Here is a 25,889-nt window from a genome sequence, read left to right as displayed (position 1 = left end):
TGAAAAGTAAAAAAGTGCTGGAACACGCAGAGAGATTGGTGTTTGCAGGCTTCAAAGTACAAATGATTGAAGGCAAGACAGTCTGTGGTTGTGAAATGGACCTTTTTATATCCGAAAAGTGGATAATAGTAAAAATGGAATTGGATATAGAATTGAATTTGCAAAATGAAAAATAAATAAATACAATTTTTTTTTTTTACAAAAAATGAATAAATTCAGTACATCGTGATTAGTCGTGTTATTGCTATATAGTTTCATCAGGGTTCAATTTTAATGAGATGCTGTTTACACAATGTCTCTCATCTGTTGGTGTCTTGTATCCTTCACCTTTGAAGATGTGGCCCAAGTGGGAATCACAGTTATTGCAAACGATTTCTTCTCTAACCATTCCATGACTGGTATCACGAATAACTCTTAAAGCATCGGGGATGGCTTCGTAAAAAGCAGGCCAACCACAATTGGAATGAAATTTGGTGTTGGCCTTGTACAATGGCAGCAGACATGCAGCACATTCGTAAACACCTTTTTCTGAGGCTGGAGTGTTTGTATACTTGCCAACGTATGGTGCCTCGGTACCCTTTTCACGTAGCACTTTGAATTGTTCTGGTGAGAGTATGGCTCTCCATTCGCTATCACTTTTCTTTGACATGGCTCTGGTATATGTAGTGAAAAAAGACCTTGAAGTTTTGGCAATTTGGGTAAAACGAGGTTGGTGAAGATTGAAAAAAGGTCTGATCATGAACCTAATTGAAGAGGGGAGAAGAAAAAGTACAAAAGAGTAGGTGGAATATATTTTATAGTGGGAGGGCGGTGTGAATGAAGAGGATATTGAGCAATGATTGCCATCAGAAAATTCATAAGAGATACGAGAGTAATATGTTAATGTCATGAAGATGATAGCAAAAATATTAAATAAAATAAAATAAAATAAAAAAATAAATAATCAAAAAAAAGTAGTATTCTCGTGTGTGTGTGCTGGGCGTGCTGACTCGCAAACGCGCTCAAGCTCTTGTGCGAACTTAATGGGTGTTTGGGGGCTGTATAACAACAAGAAGAATATGAAAAAAGGAAAAGAAAAAGGAAAAGAAGAAAAAGAAAAATGAAGATTGACTCTTCTTCTTTTGTTTTGTTGAATTTTAAATTTACTGAACTTTACTTCAATTTCCAGGTCTAACTCTACTTATATTTGAAAAAAAAATGTTTTAACGAAGAAAGTACTTGTATTGCCCTTTTTGTTCCCTGCTAGCGTCGTTTTCTGCGGTCTTCAAGTCCCACTCAAGGTCAATGTCATATTCTCTAGGGTTAACGGTACTTGGCTTTGCAGTGATTGAACCTTTAATTTTGTCGCCAGTTTTCAAATCCAATACTTGGTCCATATAGAATACAGTTTGTTTCCAGTGAGTGTATTGATTCATAGGTCCAGTTGGCAAAATGACTTTTTCCTTTCCGGGGAAAATGGCATCCCAGTAAACAATATATGCATGGCACTGTTCATTAGCCAAAGCTTCCAATTCAAAGGTTTTTGAAAAGGACAACTCCTCTTTTTTCACTGTGTTGATGTCAAATTCGAAAAATTTAAAACTCTTTGTGACCAATGCTTGGTTGTTCACAGTATCGACCAATGGCTCTTCCATTGCAGTTTTGATAAACGGCGAATAGTCGAATCCGTAAACGTCTTCCCAATAGTGTATTTTTTCCTCCTTGTATTGTCCATCTTCGATACCAGCGATATACATCTGGCATTTGTCGGGTAAGATTAATCCACCTGGAACAAGATACCTGTCTCTAGCATACAACACAGTGTCCAACATTGACTCGTAGAGCAAGAAATATCCCATCCATTCTGAAATGATTATATCGACGGAATCCACTGGCAATTTGATGTCTTCCAACTTTCCTTGCAACAAAGTGATCTTGTCACTAAAACCATTCAATTCCACAATTTCTTTTGCTCTTCCAATAATTGACGACATGTCCACTGCATAAACGTGTTTTGCTCCAGCTTTCACAGCAAACATGGAAAGAATACCTGTACCACATCCGACATCCAATACAACTTTTCCTTTAAAAGCATCTTTGTTACGATACATGGCGTTTCTGTAACTGAGTGTTCGCGAAGTATCCTTCAACATTTCTTCATGGATACCGAAATGATCGTATGAGGAAAAGTAATGCTGCTCATAAGCATTGAGCTGGGTCTTGTCTGTAGCTGATTCTGACATGATGATAGTATGGATATTATAAAGATACTAAGAAACTAAAGTGGTGAAAAGAATGAAGAAGAAGAAAAAAAAAAGATTTCAACAACAACAGCAAAAGCAAAAACAAAAACAAAAACAAAAACAAAAGTTGATGGATCGATGTGTATATATTTTCCCAGAAGTAGATGGTCCGTTAAATATAATTCAAAAAAAAATGCAGAAAAAAAAAAAAAAGAAAAAGAAAAAAAAAGAAATAAACAGAGTATGCGATGCGCGGAGATATAATCTTAGGACGAGAAAACAAATCAATATGAATTGTGGGCACATGTTCAAGTACGAGCCATAATGAAAAAATAAAAGGAGGGGGGGCGAAAAAAAATTATTGCGAGCACCTGATGGTGGAATCAGGTGGCACGAAAAAAAATAAAATTCTGGACGAGTTAAGAATCGAACTCAAGACCTTTTCCATGCTAAGGAAACGCTCTGCCAACTGAGCTACACGCCCGAATTGTTGAATGATGTAACGCTATGTTTATACAGTCAAGTAAGTACAATAGCTAGATATGTACTCTTTTAGGTTGATGCTTTTATTTGGAGCTATAGTCTTTTCAATTTTATGATGTACATATTTATATAAATATATGTATGTATCAAAGTGAGCTTTAACTCTTATACAGTAACTTATGCTAACACTCACAAACTCTTAGCTATAAACGATGGGAAACCAAAACTCAACCTTTGCAATTTCTTTTCTTTTTTTTCATTTGCATTTAATTTTGCATCAATTTCTCTACAAATTTTGATTTAAAAAGAAGGAAGATGTTTTGTTGACCTTAAATTACAAACACTTTACACTTTCATTTGGTTAATAAATGCCTGCTTTGATAATAAAGCGTCTATTCCAACTTTCATTCATTCATTAAGAGGATTGAACCATTTACCAAGATGTTTGGTTTCTGTTGTCAATCAAATTTCTGTAGTTGATGGTGATAGCTTGTGACAAAATAAAGAGAGGAGCGGATTTTCCTTTTTTATTTTTATTTTTATTTTTATTTTTAATTTTTATTTTTTTTCTTCTTCCTTGTTTTCCACAGTGTAAAGTGTTCTAGAAAAAAATGAAGAGTTAATATTTGCATATGATGAGTTAAATCTTTTCCAAGTTAGAACAAATACCAAAAACAAAACAGAACAAAACAGATAGGGCCATACTAATTACATCAACACAAACTTGATCAACTAAACCATTGTGAGGTATGTTAGCCTTCTATATTTTTCGTTTTTTTGCTAAATCTTGGTACAGAATAGATTTTTTGAAAGAAATATAGATAATTGTATTCATAGTGTCTTAAGAACATTTGTTTTCAGCTTCAGCTTCAATTTCAGTTTCAATTAACTTTGTACTTTGTACTATTTTGGTTTTGGTTTTGGTGCTTTCTTTCTTTTTCACTTTTTACTTTATTGGGTTTATGGTGTCGTGCTTTGTCTGCTTCTCATTCTCTTCTTCTTTTTCTTCTTCTTCTTCTTCTTTCAATTATTGTTGTGTGTTCTAGAAACTTTTATCCGGCGAGTACTTCCAAGAAAAAGAAAACATAAAAATATTGATAACCATAACGTATAATCTGTTTATTGTTTTTTTTTCTTCTTCTTCTTCCTCTTTTTCTCTTCTTCTCGATCCTTTTTCCTTTAATTCATCTTTACACTTTTCTCCTACATCCACACTTTTCCACCCAAAACTTAGTTTGTCCTGTTATGACAGTGAAAAAGAGAAAAGCTTCGGGTCAGTCAAAAGCTAGGAACGACTCTAGCACCACTACAGCGTTGCCCGATAACAACAACAACCACCATCAAAACAACAACAAAAACAACAACAAAAACAAAAGTAGTGGCGATATCAATGGCGATAACGATGACGATGTAAAAACATCCAATGGCAAAACCCATTCAATAACTACAAAGGAAAAGAAAGAAAAAGGTGACGAAGACAAAGAAGGAGAAGAAAAACAAGATAATAAATATAACAAAGAGAGTCATTCGACACACAACCACAACAATGTAAAGAGCAAGAAACTGAAAAAGATTCGTGAATCGCGTAGGGTGATGTTTATACTAGGCGCATTATTAGGTCTTGTTATTACTGTATTTTTCACCACAAGCAAGGGAACCTTTCCTGCCGACCTCGATAATCTAGTTAATTTTGATCAATTGAATAATATGTTTGAGGACTGGACGAATTGGAAGGAGATATTGCCCAATGGACTTCAATCCTTTTTGCAGGATGCAGACGCCGAAACTAAATTGCATGGTTCAGCCGATTCGTTTAGCGTTGGCCAGAGACTTAAAGCGCTGCAGAACTATACTGCCAAGTACAATGTTGTTATGGTTCCTGGTGTGATTTCAACAGGGTTGGAATCGTGGGGTACTACGACTACGGGGGATTGTCCATCGATTGGATACTTTAGAAAGAGGTTATGGGGATCTTTCTTCATGTTGAGGACTATGGTTCTTGATAAGGCATGTTGGTTAAAAAACATCATGTTGGATGAAGAAACGGGACTAGATCCGCCAGATATAAAAGTGCGAGCCGCACAGGGTTTTGAAGCTGCAGATTTCTTCTTGGCGGGCTATTGGATCTGGAACAAGATCTTGCAGAATTTGGCAGTGATTGGGTATAGTCCCGATAATATGATTAGTGCTGCATACGATTGGCGGTTGACATATATCGATTTGGAGAAGAGGGATGGATATTTTAGCAAATTAAAGAGTCAGATTGAGATGACCAAAAAGATGACTGGACAAAAGTCTGTGTTGGTGGGCCATTCGATGGGGTCGCAAGTGATTTTCTTTTTTTTGAAATGGGTTGAGGCCAAAGGAGAGCATTTTGGCAATGGTGGTTCCAAATGGGTTAATACGTATATTGAGGCGGTGATTGATATTAGTGGGTCTATGTTGGGAACACCGAAAACGATACCTGCATTGCTTTCGGGGGAGATGAAGGATACTGTGCAGTTGAATGCTTTGGCTGTTTATGGGTTAGAGCAATTTTTTAGTAGGAGGGAGAGAGTGGATATGTTGAGGACGTTTGGTGGTGTTGCCAGTATGTTCCCCAAGGGTGGAGATGTGATTTGGGGTAACTTGACGTATGCACCTGATGATCCTGTAAACACATTGGAGACGAATATAACTGATGGTGCCAGTGGTGCTATAACTGAAGGTGCTTCCAAATCGGGCAGTAGTTTTGGGTCGTTTATGAAGTATAAGCAAGAGGATGGTACAGTTGAGGAGTTTACTATTGCGCAGAGTTTACAAAAGCTTTTGAAGGATGCGCCCGGTTGGTATTCCAAAAGGGTAGAGGAGAATTATAGTCATGGTGTTGCAAAGACTGCGTCGCAATTGTCAGCTAATAATCAGGATCCGCTGAAGTGGGTTAATCCGTTGGAGGCATCTTTACCGAATGCGCCAAATCTCAAGTTGTATTGTTTTTATGGTGTTGGTAATCCTACAGAGCGTGCGTACAAGTATGTTCCAGCGGATAAAAAGTCGGTCAAGTTGGATGCTGTTATTGATAGTGAGTCTGCTGATGGAGTTGCTTTGGGTGATGGTGATGGTACTGTTTCTTTATTGACGCATGTTATGTGTCATGAGTGGCAAAAGGGTAGCAAATCGAGGTATAATCCGGGGAATGTTGATGTTACTGTAGTTGAGATTAAGCATGAGCCGGATAGATTTGATTTACGAGGAGGAGCCAAGACAGCTGAGCATGTGGATATTTTGGGGAGTGCTGAGTTGAATGAGTTGGTGTTGACTGTTGCTTCGGGACATGGCGATAAGATCAAGAATCGGTACGTGAGTAATTTGAAACAAATTGTAGAAAACATGGATTTATAGAAGAATGAATAAAGTAATATTAACTAGATAACTATAAGTGTTTTTCATTATCTATATTTTCTCTATATGTGTGAGTGTGTGTATATCAAAGCAAAAGGTGGGGTAAGGGTTTGTAAGATTACAGGTTCTAATGCATCAGCAAGGAGAGGTTTTGAGAGTCGATTTGAAAACGATGACGATTAATGAGGAATACAAAAAATATATAAAAATTAAAAAATATAAAATATATATAAAAATTTAAAAAGGAGGAGAAGGGTCATCCCATAACTGGAAAGAAGTCCGAAAATCGTTAAAAAAAAGAAAAGAAAATAAAATAAATAAAAAAATAAAAAATATAAAAAATAAAAGAGACAATAGTTCAAAGATCTGCTCTTTAGTTCTTTCCCCTCACCTCTTCCCCGCACCTCTTTGTCTCTCATCCAAAGATGTTGAGGGAAATGCATAAACGTCAAAAAGAAATTAGATATGTGAACCAGAGAGGGAAAGATACGTAATCAGAACAAAGCAATACTAGGGGGGGGGAGGGTATAGATAAAGAAAAATTGTGTTTTATAAAGTCATATATACCACAATTAGAGCAGCAATTGATGGATTTTCTTAGGAGTGATGTGATTAAGAGTAAAAAAAAGGGACTCTAAGTCAAGTACAAAATGAGAGCACTATGTCATAGAGCATCCTAATCAAAGAAGTATAGAGAATACCTTGAATATGTATATATATACATATATATATATATATATATATGTATATTCCTAAAAGAATGGAATGCAAGGCACATGATTGGTTATGACTTTAGAATAAGTTGGCACAATGAAGGAGATCTTATAACTTTCTCAAGCCCTGTTGCAGTGAGTGGTTAGAAAGAAGAAAAATTATTGTTTGGAATAAAACCGCTTTTCCCCAACACCCCAATACTCTTCCTCCCCCCATAACTGTCTTCTTCTTCTTTATTATTATTATTATTATTATTAACTATGACTCCCTCTTTTCCTTCTTTCTTTCCTCCTTCTCCGCCGAACGGAATTATCAGTCTTTCTTTCTTTTAATTTATTTATTATTATTATTATTATTATTAATATTATTATTACACAAAACCCAAAGGAAATACCAAAAGAGAGGGAGAGAGAGAGAGAGAGACTTTGGGATTGTGATTGTTTTTTTGTTGTAAAAAAATTTATATTTCTCAATCGAGTAATAATATTTCAGAATAACAGCTACCACTTTCTGATCATTGCACCCACAGACAAAAACAACAAAAAGAAAAATTGGGAAAACAAGTTAAAAACAAAAGAAGTTGAGGAAAGGGAAAGGGAAGAACATAGCTGTTATTAAAACAATACAAATAGAGAGAAAGAAAAAAGGGAGTATATATCGACAACATAAGCTAGATCTATAGTTAAAGCCATAGTCACATTAGTAAGAAACTTCTTCTCTTTCCTTCCTTTAAAGAATACAATTATTCCCACATGCATATATCCTTGACTTAATTTGAAAATAAAAAAAGACAAACACAATAACGCACATTCTTTTAGCTTACCTTTGAGCTACTTACTCCAGAGTTATTCTTTTTTTATTCTTTTTTTTTTCTTTTTTTTTGATCTCTTATTTGGGAGATTGATTGTCCATACTGTTTTTCATAAACAAAACATCAACAGTAAGAACAACAGTAAGAACAACAATAGCAACAACAACAATAGCAACAACCACTAGCATCCACTGTTTTTAATATACTCACAGTACATATACATATATATATGCAATTGCAATGACAGAATTTGTCCATCATTTTAATACATATATACATAAAAAATAAAACAAACACAAAAGACCTTCTCCTTTGCTCTCTCCCACTTTCTCCCCCACTTTTGAAATAAATTAAACCCCAAAAAAAAAAAAGAAAACAACAACACTTCAATCTATATACGGCTTCCCCCCTTTTTTTCATTCTCACACTCTCTCTCACACTCTCTCACTCACATTCCTTCTTCATAAATTGATATTAACTTTTGATATACAGTGAAGCGGAAATACAGTAACTGGTAATAAAATACAATATATAATATATAATATACAATATATACTATAATATATGAAAAAAAAGAAAGAGAAAAGCAGACACAAAATAGGTCCACAAGTTTTACTTTAATTGAGGAGATCCTATACCGAAATAGCAGAGGCATTACATCAATTCAACTGTTTTGTATTGTCTAAACTCAACAGCCAAAAAAAAGCCATTTACTTGATACTTCTAGTCCCTCTTTTCCCCTCATAATTCCATTTTATATATATATATTTTTTTTTTCAAACCTCCATTTCTGTTTCTTTTTTCCAATTTTCTTCTTCTTCTTTCTTTTCTTCCACCCACTTTTCTCTTGATAAAAGCTTTGCTTCATTAAACAAAATATCACAAGAAGCTTAAATCATCGACAAAGCTGTCCATGCCAACATATTTATAGATATAATCCGAGGTTAAAGAAAGAACAAAAAAAAAGGGAAGAAAGAAAGAAAACAGATCTATAGATGTCTTTAAGCATGTACAACCCAAGCAACAATGGCCTCGAGCACCACAAGTTGAATGAGAATGGAGAAGAGTTGCGATACCAGCAACAACAATTACAACAGCCACTTCAATCACTTCAGCAACACCAACAACAACCACAATATAACAACCAACAACTACCACAACAACTACCACAACAACTACCACAACAACTATCACAACAACAACAACAGCAGCAATTACCATTTAGCTACCAGCAACTAAACCAATTGAGTCAGATGAACCCCGCAATTCAATTCCAGGAATTCCAAAGACTCCATCCGCTCTTACCCTCGCCACTCTCACAACAAATCCCACCACATATGCAACAACAACAACAACAACAACAACAACCACAACTACTAAACATTCCAGAAAACTCATCGAGTATCCCAATCCTTCGGTCGTCACCAGATGCTGGTAACACAAAGAACAATAACAATAACAACAATAACAACAATAACATCTCGCCATTCACCAGCTACACTCCAATGCGAAAATCCAAAAGCGGAACAGACTTCTTAAACATTGATAAAGAATGCCAGTTTTGCCAAAAACTGTTTAGCCACAAGGGATCCTTGATTAGACATTTGGACAAAAAGAAAGGCGACCCTCTACACCCACCAGACCAAATCAGCGCACTACGCTCAAGCCAGCTTCGACGAAGAAGTGTAGACAATGTCGGCCAATTGAGTAGCACCGGCATGGAACTATCAAACTCAATGAACAAAACCATTCGCAAAAGAAGAGTATCAAAGAAAAGCATGGCAAGATCCCAAATGTCGAGCGACTCGGCTAGTGGGCAAAAGGAAAAAAGTAAGCTAAGAAGAAAATTACGCGACCGCCGCATCAAGGCAAAAATCTTAACCAATGAATGGTTCCTTGAACAATTTACAAAACAAACAATGCCCGATGCAAGACAAAACGTTAATGCAGCCACTTTCTGCCACTTTGTAGCTTTCTACCTTCCTTTGAAAAACTGGCCATCCTTGGCCTCGAGCCAACCCAATGCTCTCTCGTTTGAACAGGTCTTGACGCAACTCCAGCGGAGATCTCACGACAATTTGTTTTCCACCCTCGAACAAAGCTTTCAGCTTTACCAACAATTGAATGTATCACAACAAAGAAAAGCATGGCTAACTGAAATCCAGCAATGTCTACTCTCGTCAATTAGCGAGTTTTCCTTGTGCGATTTAAACAGCGTCAAGTCAATCATTGATAAGAAGGAGCAAAGTATATTTGAGAATATTTGCATGAATGACAATTTATCAGCATACGTGGATTTGGACGATAATCCTACTGTCGAGGAAGAAGAAGAGGAAGAAGAAGGAGAAGGAGAAAGAGAAGGAGAAGAAGGTGGTGCTGGTAGTGGTAGTGGTAGTGGTAGTGGAGGAGGAGGAGGATTAGTGCGAGATGACGATGAAGAAAATGTGGTTGAAGGTGACGGCAGACGAGGAAGAGGAAGAAGAGAAGGTGAAGGAGAGGTGAAGAGCGAGGATGATGTTGGAAACACTTCTTCGTTTACCTCATTAACTACTTCTTCCAATGCCCCTCTTTCATCTTCGGTTACTTCGCAGATGGGCAACCTGCTGCAGAGCATTAATCTGTTCCACCAGCAACAGCAACAGCAACAGCAACAGCAACAGCAACCACAACAAACCTCATATATTACACTGTTACCTACTATAAACCACCCCAATTTCAATGATTTCAATTCTTCGCATTTTTATCAATAGATCCATTGGTTGTTTTTTTTTCTTTATTTATATTTTTACTTCTTAATTAAATATACATTGTTATTTACTTCCAAATAACTACCTTTTTATTTTTGTTTTTAGTCCACTTTTTCATTTGCTTCACTAGAATTTTGGCTTATTTTTTAGATTTTAGACATTAAAAGTTTATATAGCTTTACTTTCCTATTTTATTTTGCAGCATCTAGATACCTGGATAATAAAAACAATACATTAAGCTTATTCTCAAGAACAATTTCACTTTCACATTATCTCCAAATTTTTTAAGGAGTAGAAAATCTGGATTGAAAATATCATAGAATACTATCTCTCTACTCCCCCTTAAGCCCTTGCTTGTCAAACATCAAAAAAAAGAAAAGAAGAAAAAAAAAAAGGAAATAGGAAAAAGCCGCGCGCTCTGCGTAGGCCAAAAAAAATAAAATAAAAATAAAAAAATAAAAATAAAAAAATAAATAAAAATAAAAAAAATAAATAGGATGGAGAATTGTACTATTTTAATGGCTAGTAGTGTGTGCGAGTATGAGAGAAACAAATTGTATGTATTAGCTATGCAAACTACCTAGCACTCTACTTACACCCACAGGCACAGACACACACTCAAACACAGAGAGACATATACATATCTACACACACACACTTCAAAAATCTCCTCTCTTCCCCCCCCCCGTCTCGCCCAAAAGAAAAGTTATACTTCAAGTAAAATAAATGTTTCCGGAGCTGATACGAATAGCCGTTTGTGGTGATGAGGCAGTGGGGAAATCATCACTCATTGCTTCATTGATCAAGGAGAATATCATTGACTCTCAAGTCAATAATGTGTTACCACCAATCACCATATCTCGCAAAGATTATACCGAGAGCCTACACGATTTGGCCCTGATTGAAAACTTTACAGTATCGCAAAAAAAGCAATCTTTGAATCATAAACGAAAAGGCAAAGCTGAATCACTTAGACTACAATCACTCAATCCAATGGAGGAAGTACCGGAATATGTTCCAAACACCACAACCATTGTTGATACAACTTCTTCAGACCCAGCTACTTTGCAACAAGAACTCAAACGCGCCGATGTGATTTGGCTCGTGTATTCCGACCATTACACATATGAAAGAATCTCATTGCACTGGATGCCTATGCTACGGTCTCTAGGAGTCAATTTGCCAATTATACTATGCGCAAACAAGCTGGAGTCATCGCCCAAGTCGTTATGGAAAAACCAAAATTCCGAGGAGTTCATTCCCTTAATTAATGAATTTAAAGAGATTGAAGCTGGCGTGAGGTGTAGTGCAAAGAATAATTATAACGTCGTTGAGGCTTTCTATTTGTGTCAACGAGCAGTGACTCACCCCATCTCACCCATATTTGATGCCAAGGAGGGTAATCTAAAACCCGGAGCCGTGGCAGCTTTAAGGCGGGTTTTCTTTTTGTTTGACACCGACCAGGATGGTTACTTGGACTTTGACGATTTTAATGAGTTACATAAGCGATGCTTTGGCACGCTATCGTCACAAGCAGATTTTGAAGATATAGTAACGCATATAGATACAAAACTACTACGGGATAATCTGGAGCTGACAAGATGTATAAGCGAAGATGGGTTTATTTTGTTGAATAAATTATATGCAGAATCGGGAAGACACGAAACCATTTGGTGCATTTTACGAGCAAATCACTATACAAATTCCCTTTCCTTAAATGACAAGTTCTTGGTTCCTTACCTTGATGTTAATCCAAACTCAAGTGTAGAATTGAGTCCTACTGGCTACAGGTTTCTTGTTGATTTGTTCATCAAGTTTGACAAGGATAACGATGGTGGATTAAATGAAAAAGAACTCAATAATTTATTTCGACCGACCCCGGGGATACCCAAGCTATGGATCGAGACTAATTTTCCCTCATCGATTGTATGCAATGAAGAAGGCTACGTCACTTTACAAGGATGGCTTGCGCAATGGAATTTGACCACGTTGCTCAGCTACAAAACAACATTGGAATACCTTGGGTATTTGGGATTTGACGCAGGTAGCTCGGTAAAGGCTCTAAAAGTTACTAAACCAAGAAAAACAAGACAGAAGCAAGGGAAAGTTTATAGAACCACAGTTACTGATCGAAACATATTCAATTGTTTTGTTGTTGGTGCACCAAAAGCAGGCAAGACTGCCTTGTTGGATCTGTTTTTGCATGGTTCTTATAGTGATGTTTATTCCCCTACAATTCAGCCGAGATTAGTCATTAAGGATATCGAGTTGCGAGGTGGCAAACAGTGCTATTTGATATTGGAGGAGTTGGGGGAATTGGAACCAGCCATATTGGAGAACAAAAAAAGGCTTGACGAGTGTGATGTTATATGTTATACATATGACTCCTCGGACCCAGAGAGTTTCCAGTATTTAGTGGACTTGAGAAAGAAATACGAGCATTTGGACGAGATACCATCTGTGTTTGTTGCCCTCAAGGCTGATTTGGACAAGCAGCAGCAGAGGTCAGATGTACAGCCGGAAAATTATACAAGAGAACTTTTCCTTAATTCACCATTACACATTTCCTCATCCTGGACGTCATCGTTACATGAGCTTTTCATTCAGTTGGTTGATGCTGCAAATAAACCTATGAATGCGACTCCTGGACTTGAAGTTGACAAGGCTGCAGCTGACCAGGAGAACTTGAAGCATATTATGATGGCTGGTGGTGCATTGGGGGTAATGGCATTGGTATCCATCTGGATGTTAAATAGTATGCGTAGAAGATAAGTGCGCCGATTAGGAAAAAAAAAGAAGAAGAAGAAGAAGAAGAAGAAAAAAAAAAAACAATAAACAATTAAATCTTTGCAGAGGAAGAAGAAGACACAAAAAATAAAGCTGTTGTCTTTTCAAATAGTAAGAAAAGGAAAATAAAAAAAAATAAAAAATAAAAAATAAAAAATTAATCGTTATTTATTTCGATGCCATCTCGTTTTCTCTCTTAAAACTCCCACCTCATCAATCATCTCACAACACTTATTTGAAAAGACACCTGTACACACCTATATACCAATACATTAATATATATAAATATATTCATATATATACAAAGACTTTAACAGAAACAAGATAATAATGTCACTGGAGAAAGAGTACAAGCCTGTAACGGTGGAAAAACCAATAGAGAATACTTTTGATTTGGGAAACTTGGCAACATTTGACCCAAATCCTTTATCTAATGAACTTTTAAACAGCAAGAATGAAAATGAAAAAGAACAGTACCTCACCTCGGTAACAAGGGATAATGTGCAGCTCTTGGTGAACCAAATACTTTCATTGCCATTAAAGACCACTACAGATAATCAAGGCTCACTGACGGGTCAATCTTCGTCAATGACTTTGGTGCAGTTGCCAGAACCAACTACACCATTGCCACGAGAAAAGGCAATCCCCAAGGCTAAGCCAAAGACCAAGTGGGAAGAGTTTGCAGCTAGAAAAGGTATCAAGGCCAAGACCAAGGACGGAAAATTGGTGTATGATGAGGAGAAAGGTGAATGGGTATCTAAATGGGGATACAAGGGTAACAATAAGAAGTTGGACGATCAGTGGTTGGTTGAATTGAACGACGATGACGACAAAAAGGGCAAGAAGAGGTCCAACGGCGAAGATGAATTGATCGATCCAAGGACATTGGCCAGAGCCGAGAGGAAGAAACTAATAAAAAAGAATGAGTTGCAACATAAGCGAAATTTGAAGAATGCTTCGAAATAGATGATATGAGAACTAGGATTTTACATACATGAGAATAGAAATAAAAATTTTGAAAAGAAAAAAGAAAAAAGAGAAAAGAAAAAAAAAGGAAAAGGAACAGAGGAGAAGGGTTATAATAAAATGATCTTTCGAAATGTAGTATAAGTTCTCTATTTGTTGGAGTGGGTATCTTTCTTTGTTTCTTTTTTTTTCATTCCTTTTTATCAAGCGTAATTGTACATATATATGTATATATCTATATATATATAAAGTGGAGGAAGGGGGAAAGGTGAGAAAAAGGTGAGGAAATGTGAGGTGGTTTATGGTTTACAAAATTAACCTGCCGTTTTCCATATGTTCCATATATTTTATTATTTTTCTCTTTCTTTTCTTTTTCCTGTTTTCGCGACCATTCCATTTTAAAAGAACACTCACAGAACATTATCTAATTCAAATAACTACATCTGATAAAGAAATCCCGAAACACACAATTCATATATATATACACATTTATATATATCTAACAACCACCCCTTATCTATACCTATTATATATGAACAATACCTATAAACAATGAGTCAATATGAGCCTGAAAAGTACTTGCCTACAATAGATGTATGTAAACAAAATTGGGTTAAATTGGGTAAACCAATTGGGTAAACAAACCTCCGTTGGTTTATTATGGTAGACAAAATAAACAAGCAACATAAGAGAGAAAGAGAGAGAGTGAAAGAGAGAGAGTGAAAGAGAGAAAGAAAAACATAAGCATAAGAGAAACAAAGAGAGATAAAATGAGGAAAGTACCCATAGAGTGATACTAACTAGAGTCCAGGCTATCCTTGGAGTAGCTGATTTGGAGCAAATTACAGTGAAAAAGATACGAAATGCGTTACAAGAGCTTTTTGAAGTAGACTTGAAACCACACAAAGTATGTAAAACGAATAACAAGGAATATACTAAGGATGTATTTAATTGGAGTACTAACATTGAGCGGGGCTTTCATTTAGAAGGAAATCAACAAATTTATACTCGATCGATACTATAGTATGCAAAATGAACAAGCACGGAAAGAAAAGGAGGAAGTAGAACGAACAGATGCTTTGCTAGCAGCAAAATTACTGCGAGAAGAATCGAGTAATGGAGCCGGCACTAGAGCAAGTCGAACAAAACGTCGATCATCAAGTACCAATGGTTCATCACCATCTTCTTCTCTGAAACCGACAAAACGGGCCGCGCCAAACAATGCATTTAATAGAGAGATGGTTTTGAGTTCAGATCTACAGAATGTGATTTCAGAACTGACATGTTCAAGACCGCAAGTGGTGAAGCGATTGTGGGCATATATCAAGGACAATAATCTTCAAAATCCAACGGATAAACGACAAATCATATGCGACGATAAATTACAACAACTATTTAAGAAAAGTATGTTTTCCACTCTTGGATATTTTTTTTCTTTTTATTCTTTTTAATTTTTTTTTTTCCGTTTCTTTAACAAATAAGTTTTGATTTTTCAATCTCCATCTTTTTTTGTTCTTTTTACTATTTGTTTACAAACTTTAGCGGATAAAGATTACTAACGTATATTATTGCATGCAGAAACGGTTGGTGCTTTTGAGATGAATAGGATCTTGAGTAAACATATTTTCAAACCTGAAGAAGTTGATGGAGAGTCTGCTCCATTGCCAAAGGAAAAAGTGAATTATGAAGAAGAGCGGGAAGACCTGCCTGATGTAGAGGCCACTGCTCAACAACTAGAGGACGAGCTTATTTCAGAAGAAGAATAAGGGAATGAAAAGGAATGAAAAGGAACTAAAAGGAACAAAAAGAGCTCGAATGAAAAAGAGGCAGTTCTGGCGATTATGATGCAATTGATTCAATCGGAGAATCACAAGGTTTTTTTTTTCTTAATAAGACAATACACTTTACTGTTTGATTGTACATTATATAACTTAGACAAAAAGTATTACGGTATTTCACGTAAAAAACGAAAGGTTAGCGCATTACTTGATTGTTTCTTCCTCTCTTTTTCTTCCCCTAGCCTCTGCCTTATTCCCCAACTTTACTCTTTTTTTTAAAGCATTAGATAGCAAAACCAGAATCCTCGTGGAGAGACTCTTTATATTTTATGGATGGTTTTGGTAAGAGGTAAACAATTCTTTTGTTAACATTTTACAAAAGGTTCTTGAAGGAAACTATTTGAAAACTCAGTATTTCGAGAACCTACCCGATTTTGTGCAACAATCTTTGCGTTTTCGCTGCATTTAATCAACCTTGAAACAAATATTTATATACACACACAACACAACACAACACACAAATAGATACATAGATAGATATACGCACCCAGACAAATGAGGCACCTGCACACACACGAATCTTTTTTGTCGCTCTTCTGACGTCAATTTTTTCCTTTTTTCGACTAGTACGCGAATTTCAAAGACGCACATGATTTGAGTGAAGCTAGAGGCTAACGGAGTAGCTTTAAATACTTCAAAGGAATTTTTTTTTTTATAATTCTGACATTAGTGACCTATTCATTTCGGTCTTGGTCTTGGTCTCGATTTTAATTTTAATTACAATTTTAAGCATATTTGTATCATGAGCGATGACGCGAGGAAACTTGAGGATGAGCTTTACAAGTACGTCTTGAAAGTGGTTCTCTTGGAATACTCGAATGAAGTACGATTTAGAACACCCATCATATCGGCAGCAAGTCAAAGGAATCTAGCAGCTACACTTCCGAAAAGAAACTCTTTATTGGAATCAAAACTACCCAGCTATGTTATGAAAAATTTAAAGATAAAATTGCAAGATATTATGACTAAAAAGATAAATATCGCGGATGATAAGTTGCGAAGAACCTTGTTGCGACTCTATGGCGATCTACTTGATTCAAAAAGCGAGAATGAGTTGAGAAACATTGATTTTTTAGTGCCCAAGTTTGCAGCATATGCCAACCAGGAGTTAAGGAAATTGGGGCTACTGAAGGATGATGATGTGAGCAAAGGTGTCTTTCAGCAGACATCGGAGTTTATCGACATTATTATCAATATTTTAAAAACCAAAAAGGATCCAGATGCAAATGTACTTGCTAAACTTAATGAGTGCAAAAATGAGTTCCATGGCCGTCGAGCGAAACTTGAAAGGCCCGAGGAGTTAAAATACCCTTCCAAGCCATATCGAGTAGACGATATGAATGAAAGACTCTTACAAATTGTGCAAACTTTGTTCAACGTTAACAATACAAAAATTCAAACCGACGTATTCAAATATAAGGACATTGCACTAACACATTGTCTCTATAATGATGTCGATAGATTATGCAGTATGCGTCAACATGATGATAGTAATGATGTAAGCAACTATAGTGACGGTGACGATGACGATAACAGTGAATACGATTATTTGAATGAGGACGCTTTAGCAGCATGGAGAAAGCGGTGTGGTATTCTCAAGTCGCAAGTTCAAAACAGGTACAAGATTGTCAAATCAACAAATACCAGCTTACCAGCAATGCCGTCAAATGAAAAATATTATGTGGTTCCTATAAATAGGCGACAGTTATTTATTGAACTAACACGATTGGTAATGAGCAAGGAATATGATCAGGATGGAATAGAAAAGAAGAACAGTAGCAAAAACAACAACAACAACAACAACAACAATGATAACAACAACAACAATAACAACAATAACAACAACAATGACGAGACAAGGCGGGGAATTTTGGATCCATCCTATCAAGATTTTTTGAATATTGTAGCACGCGTTTGGCTTATAGATTATCCAACTAGAGCTGTAGCATTGTACTATGCTGGACATGTAAACAACGTGTTCACACTAGTCGACACAGATCCATCTAAAGGATTAAAAAATACGCAAGGCATTGATTTGGAAACAAGCACGAGTGCCATGGAAGAGTGCCAGAATATAATCAAGGATGGTGATATGAATTGGAATGAAAAGAGATTATGGAACATTGAGGACCAAAAATTATGGACAGAATGCTTGCTTCTTTCATATAACATTCTATTCACGTCCCTCAAAGGATGTCTCCTGAACCTCTTTGATGAGACTCGATCAATCAAATTTAACCCATATTTGCAATTTCTTGGCGAATATATCGAGTCTGATATTTTATTCAGCACCAAAGACACAAAGGAATTGACTTTGAAATGGGAGAAACGACTAACAAAAACTTTGATAAAAGCGTCTGGAAAACGATATGAAACTTATTTGAGAAAACTACCCCGAGATGATAACCTAAATGTATTGCATCTTTTGAATATCTGCGATGCCATCACGAGTGATATCAAGAAACTACAAAAGAAGTATAAGAACCCTTTTTTGGGATTCTTGCATATTGGAAGAACGGTGGCCTCAGTCACTACTGGTATGTTTGCCAATGATGCAAAGGTGATTTTCGATCACATTGAAAAACTCGCGGCAAAGCACAATGAGCGGATTCTGACAGCAGATGCTCTAGAAATTTATCAGCTGCTACGAGAAATACGCGATATTTTCAACCAAGTGATTGAAAAGAACGCAAAATTTGCATTCCCTCTAGAAAGGACTTTTTACAAATACCTTGACGCCTGGGTTGAGGAATCAAATGAAAAGTTGTTGTCTATTGTTCAGGAGGCACTAAATAAAGACGATTACGAGCCTATTGAAGTTGAAAATAATGGCAATGATGGCATCAACAATAGCAACTGGAAAAATAGTAGAGCTGTGCTTGATATTGTTACAATTATAAAACAGTTTATCACCCTATTGAAGAAGCAAAATTGGGGCGATGAAGTACAGCTTGCCGAAGTGTATACGAAGTTATTGAGGAACATTTCAAATTGTGCAATGCTTTACGCCGCCAAGATTTCTTCTAAGGTTAACGAAGAGCTTTTATCGACAAATACCAAAAGTGACACGGACGAATTGCAATCACAACAACGAGAAAAGAAATTGAACTGGCTCGATGAAGTCAAGAATGTTGTTAGCAATATTCAAAACTTTGCAAAATCGCCACCTGAAGTTGTATTTAATTTTGAACCACAAACATGTGTGGCTTTGAATAATGTTTCAGCAATGATGCAGAACTTGGCAAGGTTGGAGGAGCTGATCGATCCAGAGAGAATATCACAAACATTATTAAAACACAATAGGAAAATGGACGGTGGATCGCTTCATCATGTTTTCACTATAAGAATAGTTAAGGGAGAAAATCTACTTCTCTCGAAGGATACTGGTTTTGGTAAATTGAATCCATACGTCTCGCTTGTTGATGTTGGTAAAAAAGTGGCTATTGCGCGAACCCGTGCTATTAAGAGAACTTCGGACCCAGATTGGGACGAAGAGTTTGAGATCTCGACACCAGTAAATACAACACTCGAGCTATCGGCAATTGTATGGAGCGATTCTTTTGGTCAGCATCAGATGTGTGGCAAATCTCTTTTCGAGCTAGATCCAAAAAAATTTAAGCACAATGGTTTTCCGGAAGAAATAACATTGAATTTGGACTTACTGGGAAGATTAGTGTTGGAAGTTTCAGTAGAAACGGAAACTATGGATGCCATGTTTGTTATGGGACGGAGCTATAGATCGCTTAAGCGAGTTGAAATGCGATCAGCAAAATTGATGGTGGAGAAGTTTTCGGGCTTCATTGAAAACTGTTTCTCCAGAGCAAACTTGAAAGCAGTGTGCGGCAAAGGACAACCTGCTATATCTGAATTCGAGGCTTCAATTGAAAACTTGTGTGACTACTTAAATCTAAACTTAAGTGTGTTAAAACAATACCTTTGCGACGACATTTTTATGGAAGTCATGATTGCAACGTGGAAAGTGGTTATCAAGTATGCTGATCAACTTATGTTGCCTAAATTGTCCAAAGCGAAAGCAGATGTTGTTGACTCTAATAGTTGGCAATCCATGTCGACCAAACTCGCGCTGGTTTCATTGACAACAATGAATATGTTTGGAATCAATAGTCCGCTTTCTGCGATAGAAGTGGAAACTGTTTTGCGTTGGCTCGATTTGCTTATGGAATTCTTTCATAATGAAGGCAATGGACCACCATTGGAGGAATTAAAGACTGACGAATACCAAGCTCTTTTGCTCATCCCTGCATTCCATGATCAAAATGACGAAGTTTTAATTGACGAAGTGGAAAGGTTGTCACCCGCTTATATGCAAATGCTTGTTAGTCGTAATGCTGTGAGTTTAACCACCAAGGAGTCGGATGGTTTTTTGAAAAGGGCCGGAAGTCTTTCGCGAAGCAAAACCATATATGCTAATTCAACTGCCAAAAACAGAGCTCAAGCAGCAAAAGACACTTTGGAAGCAAAAGCAGATCCTCATGCAAGTATGATCTTAAAAGAAGATATCATATTACGAGTTCTACTAGCACGCGGCAGAAAAGATTTTGTGCGTACACGTTTAAATCAGAGAACCAAAATTGCATACAGTTTAGCCACGGAGCGAATGGCAAGATTGGCCGCTGAAGGAAGTCGCCATTATTGAAGAGGAGAAGGAAAATTATAAATAAATAAAATCAAGAAAAAAAACAACAAAAAACAACAAAAAACAACAAAAAACAACAAAAACAACAAAAAAGAAAAAAGAAAAAAGAAAACAACCAGTTTTCGTGTCTAAATTATGTTTCACTTTACCCTTGAATTGTATGATACATAAAAGAAGGTATTGAAATTAATACTTTTGAAACAATTTTATTTTAATTTATTTTATTTTTTCTTTAAAAAAAAAACTATACTGTACAAAAGAAAATAAAACATTCGCTAAATTTGCGATTTTTTTTTTATGTTTTAGTTATTTGCTCTTTCTCCTCTCTTTTTCCTTTTCCTTTTCCTCCTAGGCCCTTATTTCTTCTTTTAAAATTTTACAACTTACATCTTGCTCAGCACAGTTTCACAACTTCCTTGACTGACTATTGCTGAGCTGGAACATCTTCATCTTTTTCAGCAACTTCTTCGCTATCCTCTTGCAAGGATAATCTCTCGTCAATCAACTTCCTCAAACTCTTTACCTTTTCATTTTGACTCTTTTTGTCATCGTCTGAGCGCTTAAACACAGTCTTGGCAATGTATTCATCATGACCTGAATCAAAATAAAGCTTGTACGAATTTTCGGCAATAGCAACCTTGAGATCCGAAATAACATGACCTTCAACTGAATCTTCTTCGACTTCCTCAATAAAGGACTTCAAAAATGGCATGTTCAATTTAGAAGCCAACACGCCTTCGGTTGGATGAGACATGATATAGCTTGTTACGTAGTAATTGTATTGCTCCTCATTGGTGGATTGATCATTCAATGTCAAATCATCTAAACTGATAAATTGAATATTGACAGTTTTGTCGCTTTCATTATAGGCAATCTTGAACATATTTTCCTCCGCTGACATCAAAGCTCTAACCAGTATTCGGTAAAGAATTTGCTCTTTAGCACTCGACACGGGTTTTGAACGATCATTATCAAAAAGAACCATTATCTCAGACGTCTTTGTGTCGGAAATGACTGAATGCATGTGTTTGACCAAAGCTTGCACAACCTTGTCAACAGTATAAATCTTGTAAGCTTTGTTTTTGTAACCTTGACGCAAACTCTCTTCAAACCATTGATGCTCAATCTCGCCCTCAATAAGCCTCTCTGATAAAGAAAGTACTTGTTGATAACAATCTTTATCACCAACCAAATCTACCCCCATATCCTGCAACTGGTGCGAAAGCAAATTCAAATCCTTAGCAAATTGAGGATATTTACGATTTCGAATCTCCTCGCCAACCTTATCATTGATGGACTTGATATAAAGCAATCTTTCGTACAAAGTTGTTAAATGACGGAAAAATATGTAGATTGTAGTGTTGCAAAACAAATTGTATTTGTCACGCTTTTGTGGGCTTGATTTTGCCATTGCTGCAGTCGACGCTGCTGCTGTTGCAGTTGTTGTTGAAGAAGAAGAAGATGATGATGGTGATGATGATGATGCGGTAGCAGCAGTAGTGGTATCCTCGCTACCACCACTAGCATTGTCTAGTGAACCGTGTTTTGAAGTACTAGATTTAACCCACAGTTCTCCAGATCTTTCCACTTCCTCATTGACTTCTTGCAGAAGAGTCTCCAGACCTTGTAAATCAGGAGATCCGCCTCTTTCATCACGTCGGGATTTGGATGCTCTCTTCAAAACATCCTTGAGTAAATCAGTGTCGCGCGAACGTTTTTTCGAAGCATCACTAGGATTTGTGGTGGTTTGGTTTTGCAGCGATCCTTCTTCCACTCCATTTTCAGTATCAAGATCAGCATCCGCATTGGGCTCTTCTCCCCTCTTCTGAATAGCTTTGTCAGTTTGATCCATTGGGATTCCAAAAAACAACGAAATGAAAAATTTGAAAAACTGCGTGAGCTTTTCTCGATCATAAGATGAATAACTCGATGAACGATTGATAAAGACACTCGCGAGTTTGAAAATATCAAACAAAACATCTTGATCTTCAAATTTGTAATTCAATTGCTCTTGAGGTTTTGGAGTTAGAGGATGAAGTCTTTTGTTTTGCTGTTCGACTTTCACGGTGCTGATCTCACTTACAAGTTGCTTAGAAGTAAGTAGTTTTTTATCTGCTTGCTTAAAAGTCAAACCAAGATGATCCAATGACTTGTAAAAAACTTTTTGTTCCATCTCTCTCCACACCTTGTTCCACTCCCTTTGGGCACGTTTCCATTCCTCGTCTTTTTGTTTCAATCTTTTCAAAACAATAGGAACTGCAATCGATGGATTTTCGTGCAAGGCATCAATCACTTCAAATCCACGATCCTTATCATAGATTTTACGAATGACTTTTTTATAAATGGTTGTAGAATTATGTCCTAAGCCTGGTGGCAACTTGAAGTTGGCTTTCTGCTCTGGTGTCATGTTTGCAATTCTATTTGCAATAGTTTCCAAAATTTGAATGGTTCTCAAGTTGGATTCCATGTAGTAATCAAACTCGAGTCTCTCTTCTTCAATCTTGAACAACACTTCTTCGTATTGATTTTTCCTGTGTGCAATAAATCCAGAGTCCTCTGAAGCCCAAGTAGGATGCCCAACCCATTCGTCATTCAATACTTCCCAACACATCTCGTCTCTACCAGAACAGGGCATAAATGTTTCTGCTTTTGGAAGTTGCCTATAGGAAGGACCATACGCTTTACACAACGAAAGTTCCAAAGCATGCTTTTTGAAAGTAATATTTTCCAAATTTTGGGGCTTATCCTCATAGCCAACAAACAGCTTAAACCAATCAAGTAAGTCCGTATTTGCATCTCCCAAAAAGCCATCAACACGTTCCACTAAAGTATCTTTGTCGATAATATCTTGCGTAAACAAATTTAAAAGTTTCAAAAACTCACTATAAGTCAGTCTATTTCCCAAAGCTTTCCTGATCTTGTCAAAGAAAGTAATCTCTTCCGAAAGAGATGAAGTCTTGACGGTTTTGGAAGGAAGCACTGGTTCAGGAATACCAGGGACCAAAGTAGCATTTAGTGGCGGAGCAACAGCCGTAGTAGCAGTGACGCCCGTATTACTACCAGCAGCTGCACCTGGAGTTCCAGCGGCCAGAGCTCTACCTTGAGATTTGCCAGCCTTTGTTGTAGTGGGTGCCACAGCTCCAACAGGAGCCAAACCAGATCTAACATTAGAGTGTTGTGCTTCCTGGTTGTAGTTATCTATATCGACTTCTACTGTCTTTCTTTTGTACGCAGAATTATCAACTGCAGAAGAATCGTACACCCCCTTTCTTTCTGGAACAACTCCCACAGAAGAAGGAACACCCTGTTGCTGCTGCTGCTGTTGCTGTTGTTGATGTGGTGGTAACTGATGTTGGTGCTGATGTTGTTGTTGTTGTTGTTGTTGTTGTTGCTGAAGATGATGTTGTTGCGGTGGTAAAGTTTGCTGGTGCTGTGGTTGTGATTGTTGTTGTTGTTGTTGATGTGGTTGTTGTCCTGCATATGCTTGTTGATTTGCCGCGGGTCCGATCGGTTGAAAGTTTCCAACTGGTGGCAATTGTGTTTCATTATTCAAATAAAACTTCTCAGCAGCTGATGGAATACGTTGTGTTTGAGCAAAAGTTTGGTTACTAGTATCAGGCAAAAACTGCTTGAAATCATCAAGCAAGTCGGGACAATTGGCAAATAATTGCGTAACTTGTTCGTACACTTCGGCAATAGGTTTTTGCTCTCTTTGATAAGTTTGCAAAATCTCTAAAAATTGCTTGTATATATCTGGTTGATTGGCAAATCGCGTCTTTATCTTATTCACATATGATATAGCGTGGTTAAACTCGGTTTGACCAGATCCGGCATTTTGATTGCCAATTGCCTCATTGAATTGTTGCTGTTGCTGAGATACTGTGGCAACCACAGACATTTCATCGTTACCCCAACCTTGATTGTATGAGGTACCGGCAATGTTCGAGCCCGTGGTGGTTCCAGTAGGTGTCGTTACCCTAATTGGATTAGGGTCAGAAGGATCCAATGAACATTCAATTTTATAACCGGGTGGCAAAAAAGTGTTGAATCCTTGGATCAAATTGGGATGACCTTTAAACAAGGTAGATACACGATCAATCACTCCTGGCGTATCAATACTTTGCGACTTGAAATCTTTCATAATATCCAAAAAATTATTGTATACTTCTGACTGATTATAGAACTGTATTTTGACTTGATCCAAATATGACAATGCATCCTTCACATTCAATGGTCGGTAGACGTTACTAGTACTGGACCTGTTGGGAATTCCGCCAATAGGACTCGAAACACCAGCAGGTGGTTGCTGAAGAGGCAACTGCTGTTGTGATTGTGTTTGTGATTGTTGTTGTTGTTGTTGCTGTTGCTGCTGCTGCTGTTGTTGTTGTGGTGGTGGTGGTGGTGGCTGCTGTTGATGAAGTGATTGCTGATGTTGTGGTTGTGTTCCGATATCGTTGCTCATATTTTGATGTTCAGTATTAATATTGGTCAACGATGACGGTGGTGGTAAGGATGAGCTTTGTGGATTGCCAAAAGTAACAATCGATGGCCTCCTTATTTCCGGTGTCTGTCTCGAATGGTCTGATCCCTGTAAAAATTACAAGTTAGTAACGCATCTCATTAATATTCTTGGCTTATAGTTAAATATACATACATGGCCCATTTGAATTGAATCATTGACTGGATTAATGGATGGAATGGTGAACCCGTGTCCATGTTGAGAATGATGCCCACTACCATTACCCAAGCTTGGTAAACTTGGCAAAGGATAAAATTGCTGAGAACCTGAAAATGATAATTGTTAGTAATCTAAAACAAAAAAAGATTATCGTGATGCGGTGGTTAAACACCCCCACCCACATTCACAATCATATATATATACTATACATACCTTGCTCCAAAGTAGCTGGTGGTGGTAAGACTGGTGGATGTTGACGACTAAAATGCTTGGTTAGTATCTCCGTTTGGTTATATATATGTTTTGATACTCATCTAATTAAAAGAATTACATACTTGAACTGTTGGTTGAGGGGTCGCTGCTGAGCAGACCAAGACTCCTGCTGATTAGACATGACTCGTATTTCTTTTCGTTTCACTCAAACACTCACACAAGTACACTCTTTTTATCCACTGTCTCTTTACTTTAGGGATAAAAACTTCAAGAAAGTTCAAGTTTAGCCTATTTTGATGTCCTCCTCAAGCTGGCGCTTACTTGTGATTGAAAATGAAAGTGAACAAAAAAAGATGGTAAAACTTGAAAACAAAACTAAAAGAAATCAACAA

The 25,889-nt window shown here is 36.9% G+C and overlaps 9 protein-coding genes and 1 non-coding gene across 10 annotated transcripts; 6 read left to right on the top strand and 4 right to left on the bottom strand. All coding sequences in view use genetic code 12, as the record gives it.

Moving 5' to 3' along the window:
• Positions 1 to 244: 244 nt before the first annotated feature.
• PVL30_001352 (uncharacterized protein) lies at positions 245 to 649 on the bottom strand (the record flags this gene model as incomplete). Its single annotated transcript, XM_001526502.2, has 1 exon — positions 245 to 649. The coding sequence occupies one exon, from the start codon at positions 647 to 649 to the stop codon at positions 245 to 247; it is 405 nt and encodes a 134-aa protein (XP_001526552.2).
• Positions 650 to 1,202: 553 nt separating this feature from the next.
• Positions 1,203 to 2,222, bottom strand: HMT1 (Nuclear SAM-dependent mono-and asymmetric methyltransferase; the record flags this gene model as incomplete). The annotated part of the gene is made up of 1 exon (XM_001523322.2): positions 1,203 to 2,222. The coding sequence occupies one exon, from the start codon at positions 2,220 to 2,222 to the stop codon at positions 1,203 to 1,205; it is 1,020 nt and encodes a 339-aa protein (XP_001523372.2).
• Positions 2,223 to 2,633: 411 nt separating this feature from the next.
• PVL30_001350 lies at positions 2,634 to 2,706 on the bottom strand. The gene has a single exon. It is a non-coding gene; the product is annotated as a tRNA-Ala (tRNA).
• A 1,244-nt stretch (positions 2,707 to 3,950) lies between these two features.
• On the top strand, positions 3,951 to 6,086 carry LRO1 (phospholipid:diacylglycerol acyltransferase; the record flags this gene model as incomplete). Its single annotated transcript, XM_001526500.2, has 1 exon — positions 3,951 to 6,086. The coding sequence occupies one exon, from the start codon at positions 3,951 to 3,953 to the stop codon at positions 6,084 to 6,086; it is 2,136 nt and encodes a 711-aa protein (XP_001526550.2).
• A 2,520-nt stretch (positions 6,087 to 8,606) lies between these two features.
• Positions 8,607 to 10,361, top strand: PVL30_001348 (uncharacterized protein; the record flags this gene model as incomplete). The annotated part of the gene is made up of 1 exon (XM_001526499.2): positions 8,607 to 10,361. The coding sequence occupies one exon, from the start codon at positions 8,607 to 8,609 to the stop codon at positions 10,359 to 10,361; it is 1,755 nt and encodes a 584-aa protein (XP_001526549.2).
• Positions 10,362 to 11,084: 723 nt separating this feature from the next.
• Positions 11,085 to 13,130, top strand: GEM1 (ERMES complex Ca(2+)-binding regulatory GTPase gem1; the record flags this gene model as incomplete). The annotated part of the gene is made up of 1 exon (XM_001526498.2): positions 11,085 to 13,130. The coding sequence occupies one exon, from the start codon at positions 11,085 to 11,087 to the stop codon at positions 13,128 to 13,130; it is 2,046 nt and encodes a 681-aa protein (XP_001526548.2).
• A 345-nt stretch (positions 13,131 to 13,475) lies between these two features.
• RRS1 (Rhodanese- sulfurtransferase) lies at positions 13,476 to 14,111 on the top strand (the record flags this gene model as incomplete). Its single annotated transcript, XM_001526497.1, has 1 exon — positions 13,476 to 14,111. One exon carries the CDS (start codon positions 13,476 to 13,478, stop codon positions 14,109 to 14,111), a length of 636 nt encoding a protein of 211 aa, XP_001526547.2.
• A 592-nt stretch (positions 14,112 to 14,703) lies between these two features.
• On the top strand, positions 14,704 to 15,877 carry PVL30_001345 (uncharacterized protein; the record flags this gene model as incomplete). The annotated part of the gene is made up of 4 exons (XM_001526496.2): positions 14,704 to 14,764; positions 14,939 to 15,018; positions 15,098 to 15,515; positions 15,690 to 15,877. 4 exons carry the CDS (start codon positions 14,704 to 14,706, stop codon positions 15,875 to 15,877), a joined length of 747 nt encoding a protein of 248 aa, XP_001526546.2.
• An 814-nt stretch (positions 15,878 to 16,691) lies between these two features.
• PVL30_001344 (uncharacterized protein) lies at positions 16,692 to 20,606 on the top strand (the record flags this gene model as incomplete). The annotated part of the gene is made up of 1 exon (XM_001526495.2): positions 16,692 to 20,606. The coding sequence occupies one exon, from the start codon at positions 16,692 to 16,694 to the stop codon at positions 20,604 to 20,606; it is 3,915 nt and encodes a 1,304-aa protein (XP_001526545.2).
• Positions 20,607 to 21,030: 424 nt separating this feature from the next.
• Positions 21,031 to 25,678, bottom strand: SIN3 (Transcriptional regulatory protein sin3; the record flags this gene model as incomplete). Its single annotated transcript, XM_001526494.2, has 4 exons — positions 21,031 to 25,194; positions 25,261 to 25,391; positions 25,498 to 25,544; positions 25,620 to 25,678. 4 exons carry the CDS (start codon positions 25,676 to 25,678, stop codon positions 21,031 to 21,033), a joined length of 4,401 nt encoding a protein of 1,466 aa, XP_001526544.2.
• Between the last annotated feature and the right edge of the window lie 211 nt (positions 25,679 to 25,889).

Source organism: Lodderomyces elongisporus, chromosome 2, assembly GCF_030384665.1.
Source record: "Lodderomyces elongisporus chromosome 2, complete sequence".
Taxonomy (NCBI): Eukaryota; Fungi; Ascomycota; class Pichiomycetes; order Serinales; family Debaryomycetaceae; genus Lodderomyces; species Lodderomyces elongisporus.
The sequence above is the reverse complement of the archived record's forward strand: the minus strand, read 5'-3'. Positions and strand labels throughout refer to the sequence as shown.